The 13278-nt window shown below is 50.6% G+C and overlaps 1 protein-coding gene across 4 annotated transcripts in view; it reads right to left on the reverse strand.

Moving 5' to 3' along the window:
- Positions 1 to 1547: 1547 nt before the first annotated feature.
- The window catches only part of MIDEAS (mitotic deacetylase associated SANT domain protein), a 67778-nt gene continuing 56047 nt past the window's right edge, over positions 1548 to 13278 (reverse strand). For 3 of the 4 annotated variants that reach the window (XM_042943728.1, XM_042943727.1, XM_042943729.1), the window contains exons 8-13: positions 12893 to 12968; positions 12138 to 12226; positions 9420 to 9569; positions 7632 to 7844; positions 5506 to 5702; positions 1548 to 5108 (exon numbers count right to left, since the gene is read on the reverse strand). In XM_042943728.1, the coding sequence (XP_042799662.1) occupies positions 4928 to 5108; positions 5506 to 5702; positions 7632 to 7844; positions 9420 to 9569; positions 12138 to 12226; positions 12893 to 12968 (906 nt within the window). In that variant the 3' untranslated portion in view covers positions 1548 to 4927. Of the gene's footprint in view, positions 5109 to 5501; positions 5703 to 7631; positions 7845 to 9419; positions 9570 to 12137; positions 12227 to 12892; positions 12969 to 13278 lie in introns of those variants that run through there. The other variant, XM_042943730.1, reaches the window with a different exon arrangement.

Consider the following 13278-nt stretch of genomic DNA (forward strand, 5'->3'; position numbering starts at 1 on the left):
TTCCCCACTGTCAAGGGCCCCAACTCTACAAATAAGGATTCGACTGTGGCTCCCTGGGACTTAGGACAGCAGCAGACACTCCCCCCAATATGCCCGAGGGAGGCAAGCTTCACGCGATCACAATGAACAGATGACACCAGAGTCCTCCTCTTGTCCTTTCGCTGCCCCGCAAAGTCAGTCCTTCGGCTGGCTCTCCGAGCGAAGCCTCTGGGATGCTCTGGCAGTCAGTCACGCGTCCGCCGCCATCTTGCGTCTCCGGTCGGGGTCTGCAGCCCGGGTCTCCCACCCGCACGCAGGGTGTCGTGTCGCAGCGCAGAAGGCGAGGAGCGACCGCGGGTGGCGAAGCCTGGAGCCGCGGGGCTGAAGAGGCGCCGGGGTGTGGTCGCGGGGCGTGGCCGCCTCCTCTCGGCAGCTGGGGCGTCGGGCACCCGCTGCTTGCTCCCGCTGTTGATCCGGCGTTCGCGGTCGGAGCCCGGCCTTCAGTTGGGCGAGGAGCGGCTGCTTTGCAGACAAGGGCTGCGCAGTCCCCGAAGGAAGAGATTGTTCTGAGGTCGCGGCGGCGGCGGCGGGGCCAGTCCGCAAGTGGCTTCTTTGCAGACCTAGTGATGGCTCCAGGCGGCGAGGTGGCCGAGGAACGACGACACGGGCAGCGGAGGCGCCAGGAGGCCGGAGAAGCGAGGCAAGGGCGGGCAGGAGTGGCGGTGCGCCGGCTGCGGCGGGCTGCGGCGGTGTGGCGCAGCTCCGCTGCCAGGTCCTGGGATCCGCAGCCAGCGAAGGCGTTACTGCCGCAGTGGGGAGCGGGGCAGGCCCAGTGAGCTGCTTCCGCCCCGCCCCGGAGCGTAACCATGGCAACGGTGGCCTTGACTACCTGAGTTCCTCGAGTTCCCGTGGTTCTCGGGGTCGAGCGGTTGCCAAGGTGCTAGCGAGGGTCTCCAGGCGTTACTTTGATGGCGCATTTCCTTTTTCACGTTTTCCGGATTTTTTTTTTTTTTTTTCTAACAAAGCACCGTGTTTAAAAGGTAATACAATTCTGGAGTGAAGTTAAGGTGATATTGTTGAAAATGCATCCGTCAAGGCAAACTTGGCCTGCCGCTGCATAGGAAAATATCATCTTTAGCACCGCGACTTCCCTGTGCCACCTGATGGCATTCTGCACCCTCCATACTTTAGGTCAATGAAACTAACACGTTGGAAGTGTGCCGTGTACATATTTTTGTGTGAGACACTGAGTTGAGACTCTTTCTTGTCTAAAGTTATGTAAAAAGATCCGTGTCTATTCAGTAATCTTTGCAAACAGGCAAACACTAGCGTGTTATTTTTCCTCTCCCGGCATCACTGACAAAGACCTGATGAAAAGAGAATCCTTGTGGTTCCAAATGTCAAGTAATACATTGCAAGCAAAACAAGGCCTACTTAGTCGATCCCAGATGGTGAAAATCTCCCCAAAAGAACACAGCCTTCAACTCTGAATTTTTAAAACCTTATTTAATAAAAGGTTTAAAGATACAGAAGAACATTCAAAAGTAAATAAGTTACATAGGTACATTACAATCACATCCGCAAGATTTACTTTAGTGTGTTATTTTTTTTTTTTATAAAAAGCACACAAAAAATAAAATCTTCAGTCTGGTCTATCACAACTGTACAGCAAAAGAGGTAATATATATATATATATATATATATACACACTATTTTAATATGTAACAGTCTTTAAAAAAGGGTGCCACAGGCAGCAAACACACAAAAGGCAGTGTCTGATGTTTTTTTCCCCAAAATAAAAGGAATATACTTATTTATATGCTATTAAAATATCTGTACAATAATTACAGACTGTCAAGGCTGTTCCTGTGCTGTCCCCTCCAAACAAGGCCTTCAACTTAGAGACAAACAAGGAAAAGGTGAAACAGCTGCAAACTGTTAGAGGCAAATATTAACACAGCAAAATATGGGGAGGACATACAATTGTTTTATAAAAATATGCATACTTCCTGTAAACCTAAGGAGTTAGGCTTGCTAGTCTGGTAATAAATACCGTTCGAAAAAAGAGAGCCCCAGAGAAAATATATTTAAACAGCTGAGGCTTGAGTATGTGTTGTATTCCTCCTTCATCTTAACATCTGGCACATGAGAAGAAAGAGGTTAGGTCACTGAGGCAGTTAAATATAGGGGATTTCTTTTAGACATAAGCAGCACACGACCTCTGTGCCAGGGGTGGAGGTGGGGAGGCAGAAGGGATGAGGGTGTACCTTAGCTGTGAGGGGGGCTGCTGAAGGCATGGAGGCCAGTGCACTGAAGCACAGACTCCGTGGGTGGGTAAGAGACCTCAGAAAAGGTCTGGAACACAGGCACTAGGTTAATTTCATGCCCTTAGCGAAGTGTAGATGGAGACTGGAAGATGGATATGTGAAATGGCATGGGGAGGGCATAATAAAGCTGGAGGTGTTTGTCATTTAACTTCTTAAACAGCTCTGAACAGAAGAAAAAAGGAAGAAACACAAACAAGACGAGCCTAATGTGTTCACAGGGAGAAAGCACCATAAAGGATATACCTATCCCAGCTCCTATGGCTGCACCTACTTTATTGGCAGGTCACTTGGAACAATTGCATCTGCCCTCTAAACGTTTTAACTTTCACCTTATATTCTAGATATAAATCCATCCTGGAGCATGAACGCTTCTAAAATACAGGGTCTGGTGGAATTAATACAGAGGTACCACCTTGATTTTCTCCACCAACATTTCACCTAGTCTGATTTCTATGAGCTTAGAAGAGGAGAATCACTCTAAACGAAGGAGGTTCCTGTTACCATGTATCCACAGAGGGGCCTGAAACTAAATTATATTTAAATAGAAAAAACCTTGGGAAACATAAGTAGCACTTTGGGGCAAAGCTGCGAAGGCACTCTTATTACATAAGTGATTTAGCAGACAGCCTAAATTTGCTACCCTTCTATTTCTGGAGGGTATACCAGATTTCTGCGATCTTGGGACATTGAGTCTGTAGAAGCCTTTGGAGGAAACTAACTGGGAAGTTGAAGATCTATGTAGCGGTCCTGGAGTCTGGCGGGGAGAAAGATGTTGCTCCCATATCTGGGGTCCTGAAGAACCATATTAATGCATAAATCAATGCTGAAAAACACCAGTTAGTGCATAGTTTAGACACAAAACTCCCTCCCCACTCTTAGCTACCAACATGGTGCCTTTAGGCTATCTTGTAAGGAGAGTAGTAGAATTTTTGGCTCCTTCCTAACATGCTGACCTGCATTCTTGCAACATACTTGCATTCACTTAGAACTTCTAACACAACTAAACTTGAGTAGCAAGATCAGAAAAATAACTCAGCCCTCTATGGGACTGGCAAGGGAGGCCTCTGGAACCTTCTAGCACTTCACTTCAGTGACTCCATGCCAAATATGGCTTCTTCAAACTAGAAACAAAACTAGAATTCTGGCTTCCAGTCAATCCCCTCAGGCAATCTGAAAATACAGCCAGAGAAGAGGTAGCAATAAGAACTGCCTTTGATCTCCCTTGCTCTTGCTGGTCTTTGTGTGGCTTTGGTGACACCTTCCACCTTTCCACCCTCTTTCAGTGCTACTAATCACCCCTACTGGCAACAGCTTCCAGAGCAATGAGGTGAGGGACCTTAGGGTCTTAGGAATGGGGGGGGGGGGGGGGGGGGATGCCAAGAAGGTGCCTTATTTTGGGATAAATGCACTTGGGCCTCTGGAAAGCAAGAGGCCCCTGGTCCCTGAGAGGATGTTAAAAATTAAATATTAAGAATAAATAAATAGCTCCCAAATGACACAAGTCGAGGAATGAAGGCTCCTGTCCAATCTGGTTAGGAGACCTCTCCCTCCCAGGGAAGGATCCAGAAATCTCCAGCATGTAGGACCGGGGGCTGGGCGGTGGATATCCACGCTAGACCAGGTGGGATGGGGTGAGGAAGCAGCTGCCAAGGGCAGGACATACGCAGGCAAGGAACCTGCGGCAAGAGGGAACAGGCTGGGCCCAGGATAAACCCCCTTAGCAGCCTTCGGGGACCAAAAGTGTTTGGCAAAAAGGTGGGAAGCAGGAAGAGCCAGGGCTTATCAAAAGTTCTCTCCAGCCCAACCCTACAACTTCCACCCTCTGCACAGTTCCCTTCCTTCCAGCAGACTGAGAGCTTGAGACCCAACACTGGCCCCTTCCCCAAATATCTGAGAAAACTTCACAGCCCTAGCAGGCCGCTAGCAAGCAGCAAAGGGACAGGTACCTGTCCTCTGCCCTATAGGCATTCTGGTAGCTTTCCTCCCATAGGTGGTGGCCTGAGGACAGGGTCACCGGAGCAGCTTAGGCCTGGACATTGTCGTGTAGGGGACAGCACAGGTACCAGGCTGAGCTCCTTCTCGGAGACGGCCACCACAATCCCTCCAGGGGAGTTCCTCTTTTCGGGGCTTGGGGCAGGGCCTGTGCAGCCTTTAAGGTCCTCTGGGGGGGCGGGGAATAATGCTGCAAGGAGGGTGAGCTTGTGCTTGCTTGGCTCTCCATGGTGACCGAGGGGGAGCAGGGGGAACCAGGAGGACCGGAAGAGGCTGCGCGGCAGCAGCGGTCCCAGCGTGGGAGGCAGCAGTGGCGGCGCTGGAGCCCGTCCGGAGGGGCAGCCCCAGCCAGCAGGGGCCTTCGCAGTGCAGTTGGAGGAACGCGCAAGGACTACTTCCGACAGATAGAATGCAAAGAGAACTGGATCCTGCAGCCTAGACGACTGCTCCTGGGGCCTTTATAAATAAAAGAGCCGTTTATTTTATTGTCTTGTTCTTCCGAGAAAAGTCCACGTGATCTCTCCTCTCTCCCTCTGGAGGTTCCAGGGTGCTCGCAGGAGCTCGGGCAGGCTGGTGCAGGGAGGGCCGGGGGTCCAGGGCGAGGGGCGGGCCCCTGAGCCCCGGCGGCGTCAGCCCCTCTCACCTGCGCCGCTCTCCTCGCGCAGCGCGGGCTGGTGCGGAGAGGCGGCGGCTGCGGTTGCCGCGGCGGCAGCGGCCTCCTTCTCCTTCTGCCTCAGGGCGGCAGCCTTCTTCTCCTGTTCTGCGTGGCTCTTCATGTGGGCGCTGCGGCTCTTCACCTTGTAAAACACCCTGCGGCCGGGCAGGAGGGGCTCCAGTAAGAGGGCCGTCCCCACCCCCCACCCCCTGACCACCAGACCAGAGAGCGTGCGTGCGGGTGCGCGTGTGTCTGGGCAGTGTGCGTGTGCGCTCCCGTGCATGGGTGCGTCTGTGTGGCGGGCGGGTCCCCGGCCCAGCCTGACTGGCTTGGGCCACACGGCCCGCTCCACCTTCCACCTAGGGAACTGAAGGGTTCCGGATCCAGTGCTGTCAACCCCTCCTCTAAGAGCTGCCAAGTGACGTCACTGCCCTAGAAACCCTCGGAGCCAATCAGATGACAAGGCGAAAGCTCCCCTGGAAAGCACACTTCCTGGCCCCCAGCCGTGGCCACCCTGCTGGGTCCCAGGGGAGGCAGGGCCTAGCATCTTACCTGCCACACTTTTTACAAGGGAAAGTGTTCTCCTGATTCTGGGTCTTATTAAATGTCTCCGGTTTTTTCTTCTTCTCCGAGAAAGGTAGTGCCCTCCGTGACTTCCCTGCCCCCTCTCTTGGCTTCTCTGAGGCTTGGCCACCAGCAGAGCCAGGGGCGTTAGATTCATGGCTTCGGAGGATGAGGATGTCATTGGCCTGGAGAGGATCAAACAAGGAGAGGTGAGAGATCTGGGGAAGAGAGGTTCCTGAATTCTGGCATCTCAGGAACACAGGGCTCTTAAAGGTCAGATGCTCCTGCCAAACGGTCCTCTAGAATCCACTGGAATCCTTTCAGTGACAAGGTACTCACTGCTTTTTGCCAGCCCATTTGGGTCTTTAGCCAACTTTTTTTTTTTTTTTTAATGTTTATTTTTGAGAGAGAGAGAGAGAGAGAGACAGCACAAGCTGGGGAGGGGCAAAGAGAGAGGGAGACATGGAACCTGAAGCAGGCTCCAGGCTCTGAGCTGTCAGCACAGAGCCGGATGCACAGCTCAGACTCAAGAGCCACGAGATCATAACCGGACCCAAAGTCAGACGCTGAGCCAACTGAGCCACCCACGCGCCCCTGGCCAACTGTATCTTTACAAAGCTATTGGTACAGTAATCCTGTGGGACAGCCCAAGCTGCCAGAAGACGTCTCCCTGCATCTATCTGAAGGGGGTCTTGGTGTCTCAATTAATGTTTTCATGTCTTCAGTCATTTAGTCCATCCATTCATGCCTTAACTCCATAAATCAGATTCAAATCCATGTGATGGTGCCATATGCTGGGGATACAGAGGGGACAGACAGGAGCCCCTGCTCTCAGGGAGCTTGAAATCTAGTGAAAGGGACAGACAGCATGAGTCACCACGAGAAATGCCAAGCAGATGATGGAGAGTGGAGGACACCTGGAACAGACCTGGAGAGGTGCTTGGGGGGAATCACAGGCCTTGGGTTAGGGGAGCCTCAGATGGCCGCCAGGAGTCATAAGTACGTGCATGGGGTTGACCCTCCTAGGGAAGTATTCCCAAAAGTCAGCAGGACTTGATGAAGCTTGCGCATAGAGCACAGCTCTGGGAGAAAGAGCACAGCCCAGGCTCAGAAGGGAGCAAACAGTCTGGAGTCTTCCTGCAAGCCTGAGTGTACAACACAAAAAAATCTGTAAGGCTCTCATAGTAATCCCTACTCTCTTTGGGGGGACATCTCCCCGACAAGGAACACCTCTGGTGGTATGTGTTGTTTCTTGGTCTATGATATGGTGGACAGAGGACTTCACTATGAGGACTGCAGGCAGGAACTCAGGCAAGTCACATATCATCTCTGAACTCAGTTCCGTCTATCTTTGAGGTAGGGGTTAACACTTTATGGGGTTATTGTGAGGAATTAATGAGATACTGGAAAGGAAGGCACTTTGCAGAGAACCTATGAGAGGGGTCATTGTTATTATTCTCATTGTTTCAGCCCTTTTTTTTTTTTTTAAGTTTATTTTGAGAGAGAGAGAGAGAGAGAGAGAGAGAATGCAAGTGGGGGAAAGGGAAAGAAAGAGAATCCCAAGCAGTCTCCACACCAACAGCACAGAGCCCAATAAGGGGCTGGAACTCACGAACCACTAGATCATGACCTGAGCCAAAGCTTAACCGACTGAGCCACCCAGGCACCCCAATGTTTCAGCTCATTCTTGTCAGATATTCTTGTCAGGGACACAGCTCTCTTATGGAGAGCCTGCCACAGGTACAACTCATAGATGCTTCTGCCACGTCCCACACACCTTTTGGGTTTTCACAAGGCCTTCTTCTTCAGTCTCAGGTACAGAAGCAGTATAGTATAAAAACTTAATAGCACAATTTTGGAGTCAGGCTGCCTACCAGCTGTCTTATCTAGGGGCCTCCATCTCCTCATCTGTAAAATGGGAATGATGACAGTACCTACCACGTAGGGTTATGAGGATTAAATAAGTTAAAAACGTAAGGTACTTAGTACATTTCCTGCCATCATGGCGATGATCATCATCACCATGTTCCTGTTCTGCCCTCCCTCCCTCACCCCCAGGCCCAGCTCCAGCCCTCCTCCTGGCCCTGGGCTCCCCTAGTGGAGGTCACACTTACCGACTCATTGGCCTGTAGTGTCTGTGTGGCTTTGACAGCCGCTGCCCTCCGGCTTCGCTCTCGCCCCTCTTCCTGCTCTCCCTTCTCCTGGATCTCTGGCACTTCCTCCTCCCCCTCCTTCCTGGGCTCCTTTACTTCTCTCTTGGGCTCCAGCCTCTCTTCACTTGGAGACTCTCTTCTGGGAAGAGGCATCCTTGGGAACTTCTGGGAAGTCTATGGGGGATAAGAATGAGGGCAGTGAGCCTGGAGCTCTAGTTACACAGCCATACTGCTCCGATTCTGACCCAGCCGGGGACGACTAGTCCCTGCTCATCCTGCTTGCCTGGCCTGGCCCAGCCAGCCTCCTGCACTACATAATTCTATATCCTCCCCCAGATAGTCGGCCTGGGAAAGAAGAGGGAGTCTTGAGCCCTGAAAGCCCTCAGGAAGAGACTGAGCACTTGAGATTGAGCTCGGGGCAGGAAGGGAGCATGCCAGTCCAAGAGACAGACACATCCTTTGGCAAGGTGGTCCGGAGGAGCAGACAGCAGCCTTAGCTCCAGTTCTAAACTCTTTGTAATGCTTCTGGGAACTCCACCCACTTCCCCGTCTGTAAAAGAGGGACCAAACCACTCCCTGTCTTCATGCAGCATGTCAGCAAGTATGGAGTTATAACCCCAACATGATGTTAGATGGATATGTGGACACAGAATTAAATAGCATTCTCTTTTCAATCCTGATTACGTCAAACATAAAGTTTTGAGTTAGGTCTAAATGTGTCTTTTATACTTCTCCAGACTTTATTATTATTTTTTAGAGATTTTTTTGAAACTTCTGCTTGTCTCTATTTAATGCTTCCCTAATAATTTTTCCTGTGATTCAGATTTTTTTTAATATTTATTTTTGAGGGCGAGAGAGACACAGAGCGCAAGCAGGAGAGGGGCAGAGAGAGAGGGAGACACAGAATCCAAAGCAGGTTCCAGGCTCCGAGCTGTCAGCACAGAGCCCGACGTGGGGTTTGAACTCACAAACCACGAGATCACAACCTGAGCTTAAACTGGACACTTCACCAACTGAGCCATCCAGGTGCCCCTTAAAGATTTTATTTTTAAGTAATCTACACTGAACGTGGGGCTCGGACTCACGAGCTCAAGATCAAGAGTCGCACACTCCCTAGAATAAGCCCCCAGACTTAATTAACCAAAGGTCAGGTCTGAGACTCAGAGCCCTGGCAGGTAACAGTATCTACCTGGAATTTAACAACACTGGCTCTCATATATATTTACTTTTGCTAGTGCCTTCTACGGCAAACAGTACTGGTTTTCTGCTTATGATTGGGACATAACATTTCCCTTCTGAGTAAAAACTGAGTTGACTTAAAGAAAAATATGAAGTAGTAGCCCAGGTGGTATGTGGATGTAGCAGAAACAGTAACGTTGACATGTGGTAGGATGCAGAGATGACACATTCATGATGGTTGTACAAGAATGCCTCAAGTTTGGGCAATAGTATTAGAGGTGCGCTGTGAGGAGACAGGAGGTCAGTGCTGATGCAGATATTGTGGGAAAATTCCCCAATGTTCTGCATCAACACAATGTATTATTACCTTGCCGCTGACAGACAGAGAGGGGGACCTAAAGGGCTAGGTCCAGTGCCCAGGACATCAGCTCCTTGGGGCTGTCAGGGACACTGCCTTGCTCTCTTTACCCTCCAGGGGCTTCCAGAGAGCTTGGCCCCAGGCTCTCAACTCAGCCCTCGGCCCCAGACACAGTCAGGACTCTAAGCAGCTGAGGCTGGGAAGGGAGTCACCTTAATATCCACTTCAACCTCTTCCTGGGCCGACTTCTCGTCACTTGTATCCACATCCCCGAAGGTTAGCGTCCCGTTGCGACCAATTTTCACCTGCTTCTTGTAGGTGTAGTAGAATTCCACGCATTGGGCCACGGTCTTGGTCTGGATCTGATTTGAAGCCAAAACTGAGGTCAGAGTTCCTGGCTCAGCTCATCTGCCTGGAGATTCTCCAGCCTTTCCCATCCATGCATGTCCCCTCCTCCCCAAATGCTAAACCCAAGAAACCCAAGAAATACAAGCATTTCTCCAATGCCTTCTCTGAACAAACCACTGACTAATTCAATTAAACAACACTTCAGCACTATTAGGAAGGGGAAAAAAAAAAGCCAAAAAGGACCACATGGAGCCATTGGGAAGATTTGAATAGGGATTGCATATTAGAGAATATTATTAGTTTAAATTTCTTGGGTATGATAATAGTATTATGGTTTTGCAAGAATATATAACCTTGTTTTTAAGAGATATTTGGATCAAGTCTGTAACATACCTTTAAAAAAATTTTTTTTTAAGAGAGCATGAGCAGGGGAGAGGGGTATAGGGAAGGGGGGGGCAGTGAGAGAGAATCTCAAGCAGGTGTCATGCTGAGCACAGAGCCCAACATGGGTCTCAATCCAATATTCTGGGATCATGACCTGAGCCGAAATCAAGAGTTTGTCACTTGGGGCACCCTGGTGGCTCAATGGATTAAGCATTTGACTCGTGGTTTTGGCTCAGGTCATGATCTCACAGTTCATGGATTCGAGCCTCCCATCAGGTTCTGCACTGGCAATGCAGAACCTGCTTGGGATTCTGTCTCTCTCTCTCTCTCTCTCTCTCTCTCTCTGCCCCTTCCCTGCTCTCGCTCTCTCAAAATAAATAAATAAACATTAAAAAAAAAAAAAGTTGGATGCTCAACCGACTGAGCCACGTAGGGACCGCTTGTAACTTACTTTTAATGACTAGTTAAAACACAGAGAAATGAAATAAGCGTGTATATAAATTTAAGTATAGACCGAGAAAGAGGGAAAGCAAGTGTGACCAGTGTTAACAATTGGTAAATCTAAATGAGGAATGCGTGGGTGTTTACTGTACTATGCTTTCAATTTTTCTGTAAGTTTCAAATTTTTCAAAGTAAACAGTTAAGGGTGAAAAAGTCTGGACACCATCCCCATTCAGAGCCAGCCCAGACCCGGCAACACAGACTCCCTTCATCAATCTGGGCAACACTGTCATTCCTCCCAGGGAACAGCAACTGACAAGTGAGGACAGAAGAATGTTAAACTGTCCTATATCAGAGAGGGATTCAAGGGAGACTAACAAGAAAGCTCTGGAAAAACCTGAAAAGGAAGCAGAAGGCCTAAGTCTCACTCCTAACTCTGCCACTAAATGACTGTGTGACCTCAGGTAAGTCTCTTCACGAGTAAGATGACTTCCAAGGGCCTCCCAAGATCTGAAATCCTAGCGCGCTCCTGTTTCACAAATCCATCTGGCTACTGGGTTTAGTTTCCAGACAGATTTCCCACACACAGAGGCTCTTTAAAGGCTCTGACTCTGCCCTTTCTCCCCCAGGCTCCCAGACTGCTCTGCCAACTGCTGGGCTGCAGTGGGAGCTGGGAAGTCTGTCTACAGAGCCCAGGGGGTCAGTGAGTTCTCTGCGCCTGAGGAGAAAACAGATATGCTGTATCTCACAGGAATGGCCAAGTCACAGATTTACTAATTAGATCCTGTTTACACTTTTGTTGTCAATTCTCTCTGATCATCTGTGTGACTAACAGTCTGCTCTTTTCATTAAGGCGTTAGGGGCACCACAGTGAATTTCACAGGCGTGTACTTCGCAGAAATATTGCCCAATCGGGGAATGGAATGTTACTGAAACCCAGCAAATGACTGTCCTCACAACAGGGCCCTTGTAGAAGAATTCATCTGCACTTTGCCCAGTCCCCAGAGCTGTCCTGACACAATCTACAATTCCAGGAGGAAAGGGCACATTCTTGGAAACCCCATTCCCTCGGTGGTCTGTACAGCTGAGATTTTATGAGACAGGGCTGCTGGAAAGATGTAGGTCCTTGGATCAGCAAAACAATCTTCTCCCAGAAGAACATGGGGAGAGGCAAGATAAATTCAATCTAGGAAAAGTCAACTTGGCCTCCTCTGCTCGGTCAGCTGAGTTACTGGAAGGAAGCCCTGGGTCTGACAGGAAGAAGGCAGTGGGGGGCCCCCCTCAGCCCGGTCTGTTATACAGTCACTTGTTGGCTCTCAGTTCCCCTCATCTTAGGGTGACCTCTCCTCTACCTACTGATTGTGGCTTTTGAAGTACTCCAGCCCCCTGGGAAATGGCTCACCTCAGTCTGCAGCCTTCCTTCTCTTCCTGTTCTGCCTCAGGCAAGTCACTCTCTGAAGTCTGACACCACTGGGTCTGCCCACTCAGGCCTCCTTCTGAGACCACCCCCCCACTCCCCACCCCCACCCCCAGCATGGCCATACTACCTTAACATGAGGGAAGAAGGCTCGGAACCAAGGGGAGGAAAGGCCCAATCTTCTCCCCTTGTTTTGTTTAGAAAATTCTCTCCGACAATACTTAGTGGCATTAACCTGCTTTTTCAGAGAGACTGCAGGGCCACCACCGGCAGAGGGAGCCCCAAACCACACAGCCGGCCCCTGGCTGCCTCTTGCGCCTGAAACAGAGCCCCAGCTCACCAGCTGCTGCACCAGGAAGAAATCCTTCTTATAGATGGCAATGCCCTTGTTGAACAGCTTCCTCTCAGCCATCTTCCACTGGTCAGAACCTGTAAGGCAAAGCGGGAGCCAGGGTTAGTGAGGTGGATGGGACTGTGAGTGACCAGCAGAAAAGTGTGAAGTCATCCGTCCACGGTCTCTGCAGCCATTCAGAGCTGGATCCATATTTCTGCTTCTGCCACTTACTAGCCTCTGAGCCTCAATCACCTCGCTTGGGAACTGGGACCTGGTCACACAAGCCACCTCACCAGTTGTGGTGCAGACTCAAGGAGATAATGCACATGGAACCCTTGCTGCTCTGCCTGGCACACACAAGAGGTACCACTCAACAGGGATCGGTGGCTGCTGTGATTATGCCATTTGGTCACTGTCCCTTTAAAAGCACAGTGCCCAGGACGGGACATGGCACTCCAGGGGTTGTCTAAGTTCCAAGCACCGGATGCCAATTGGGACGGCACTCCCTAGATTCCTGTCCCTTGCACCTTGCCATGGGCTTTTTTGCCTGCATGGGCTCCCACCTGCCCACGCCTTTCTCTCTGCCCCTTCAGGGCACAGGAAGCCCCTTGAGAACTACCCCATCTTTGGTGTCAGTTCTTTCACTCTGGCTCTTGGCTTATCTGCCCCCGACCTCCTCACCCCCATCCAGGGCTGTGACTCAGCACCAAGCTGGGCCCCACTGATGCTGGAGACCTTGAGGCTCCAGGTCCCAGGCTCACCTGTGTAGTGATAAGTTGCCAGTGGGTGGTTATGGGGCCGCAGGGGCTTCTTCAGTAGCAGCTTATTCAGCGTTTCCTGAAGGGGAAGTGAGGAAAAGGTCAGTGCCCTGCAGGGGTCTCAGTGGTAGGCTGAGCCTCCTAGGTGCCAGGCACAATTCAGAAGGCCTCTTCAACCCTCTGAGTAGTAAGGTGGGCATTTATTTTTACCCTGTGTAACTGCTGAGGGGCAAGAGGTTTGGCAGGATGGCAAGATCACGGAGGGTGGAGCTGCTCAGGAACCAGGCCAAGGGCCTCTTAAGAGAGAACGTGTGGCCCCCAGGACAGACAGCCATAGGTGGAGAAAGGCCTCAGTGACAGCCTTTCTGAGGGCGGGGACCCACTGACCC

This window comes from Panthera leo, chromosome B3 (assembly GCF_018350215.1).
Source record: "Panthera leo isolate Ple1 chromosome B3, P.leo_Ple1_pat1.1, whole genome shotgun sequence".
Lineage (NCBI taxonomy): Eukaryota > Metazoa > Chordata > Mammalia > Carnivora > Felidae > Panthera > Panthera leo.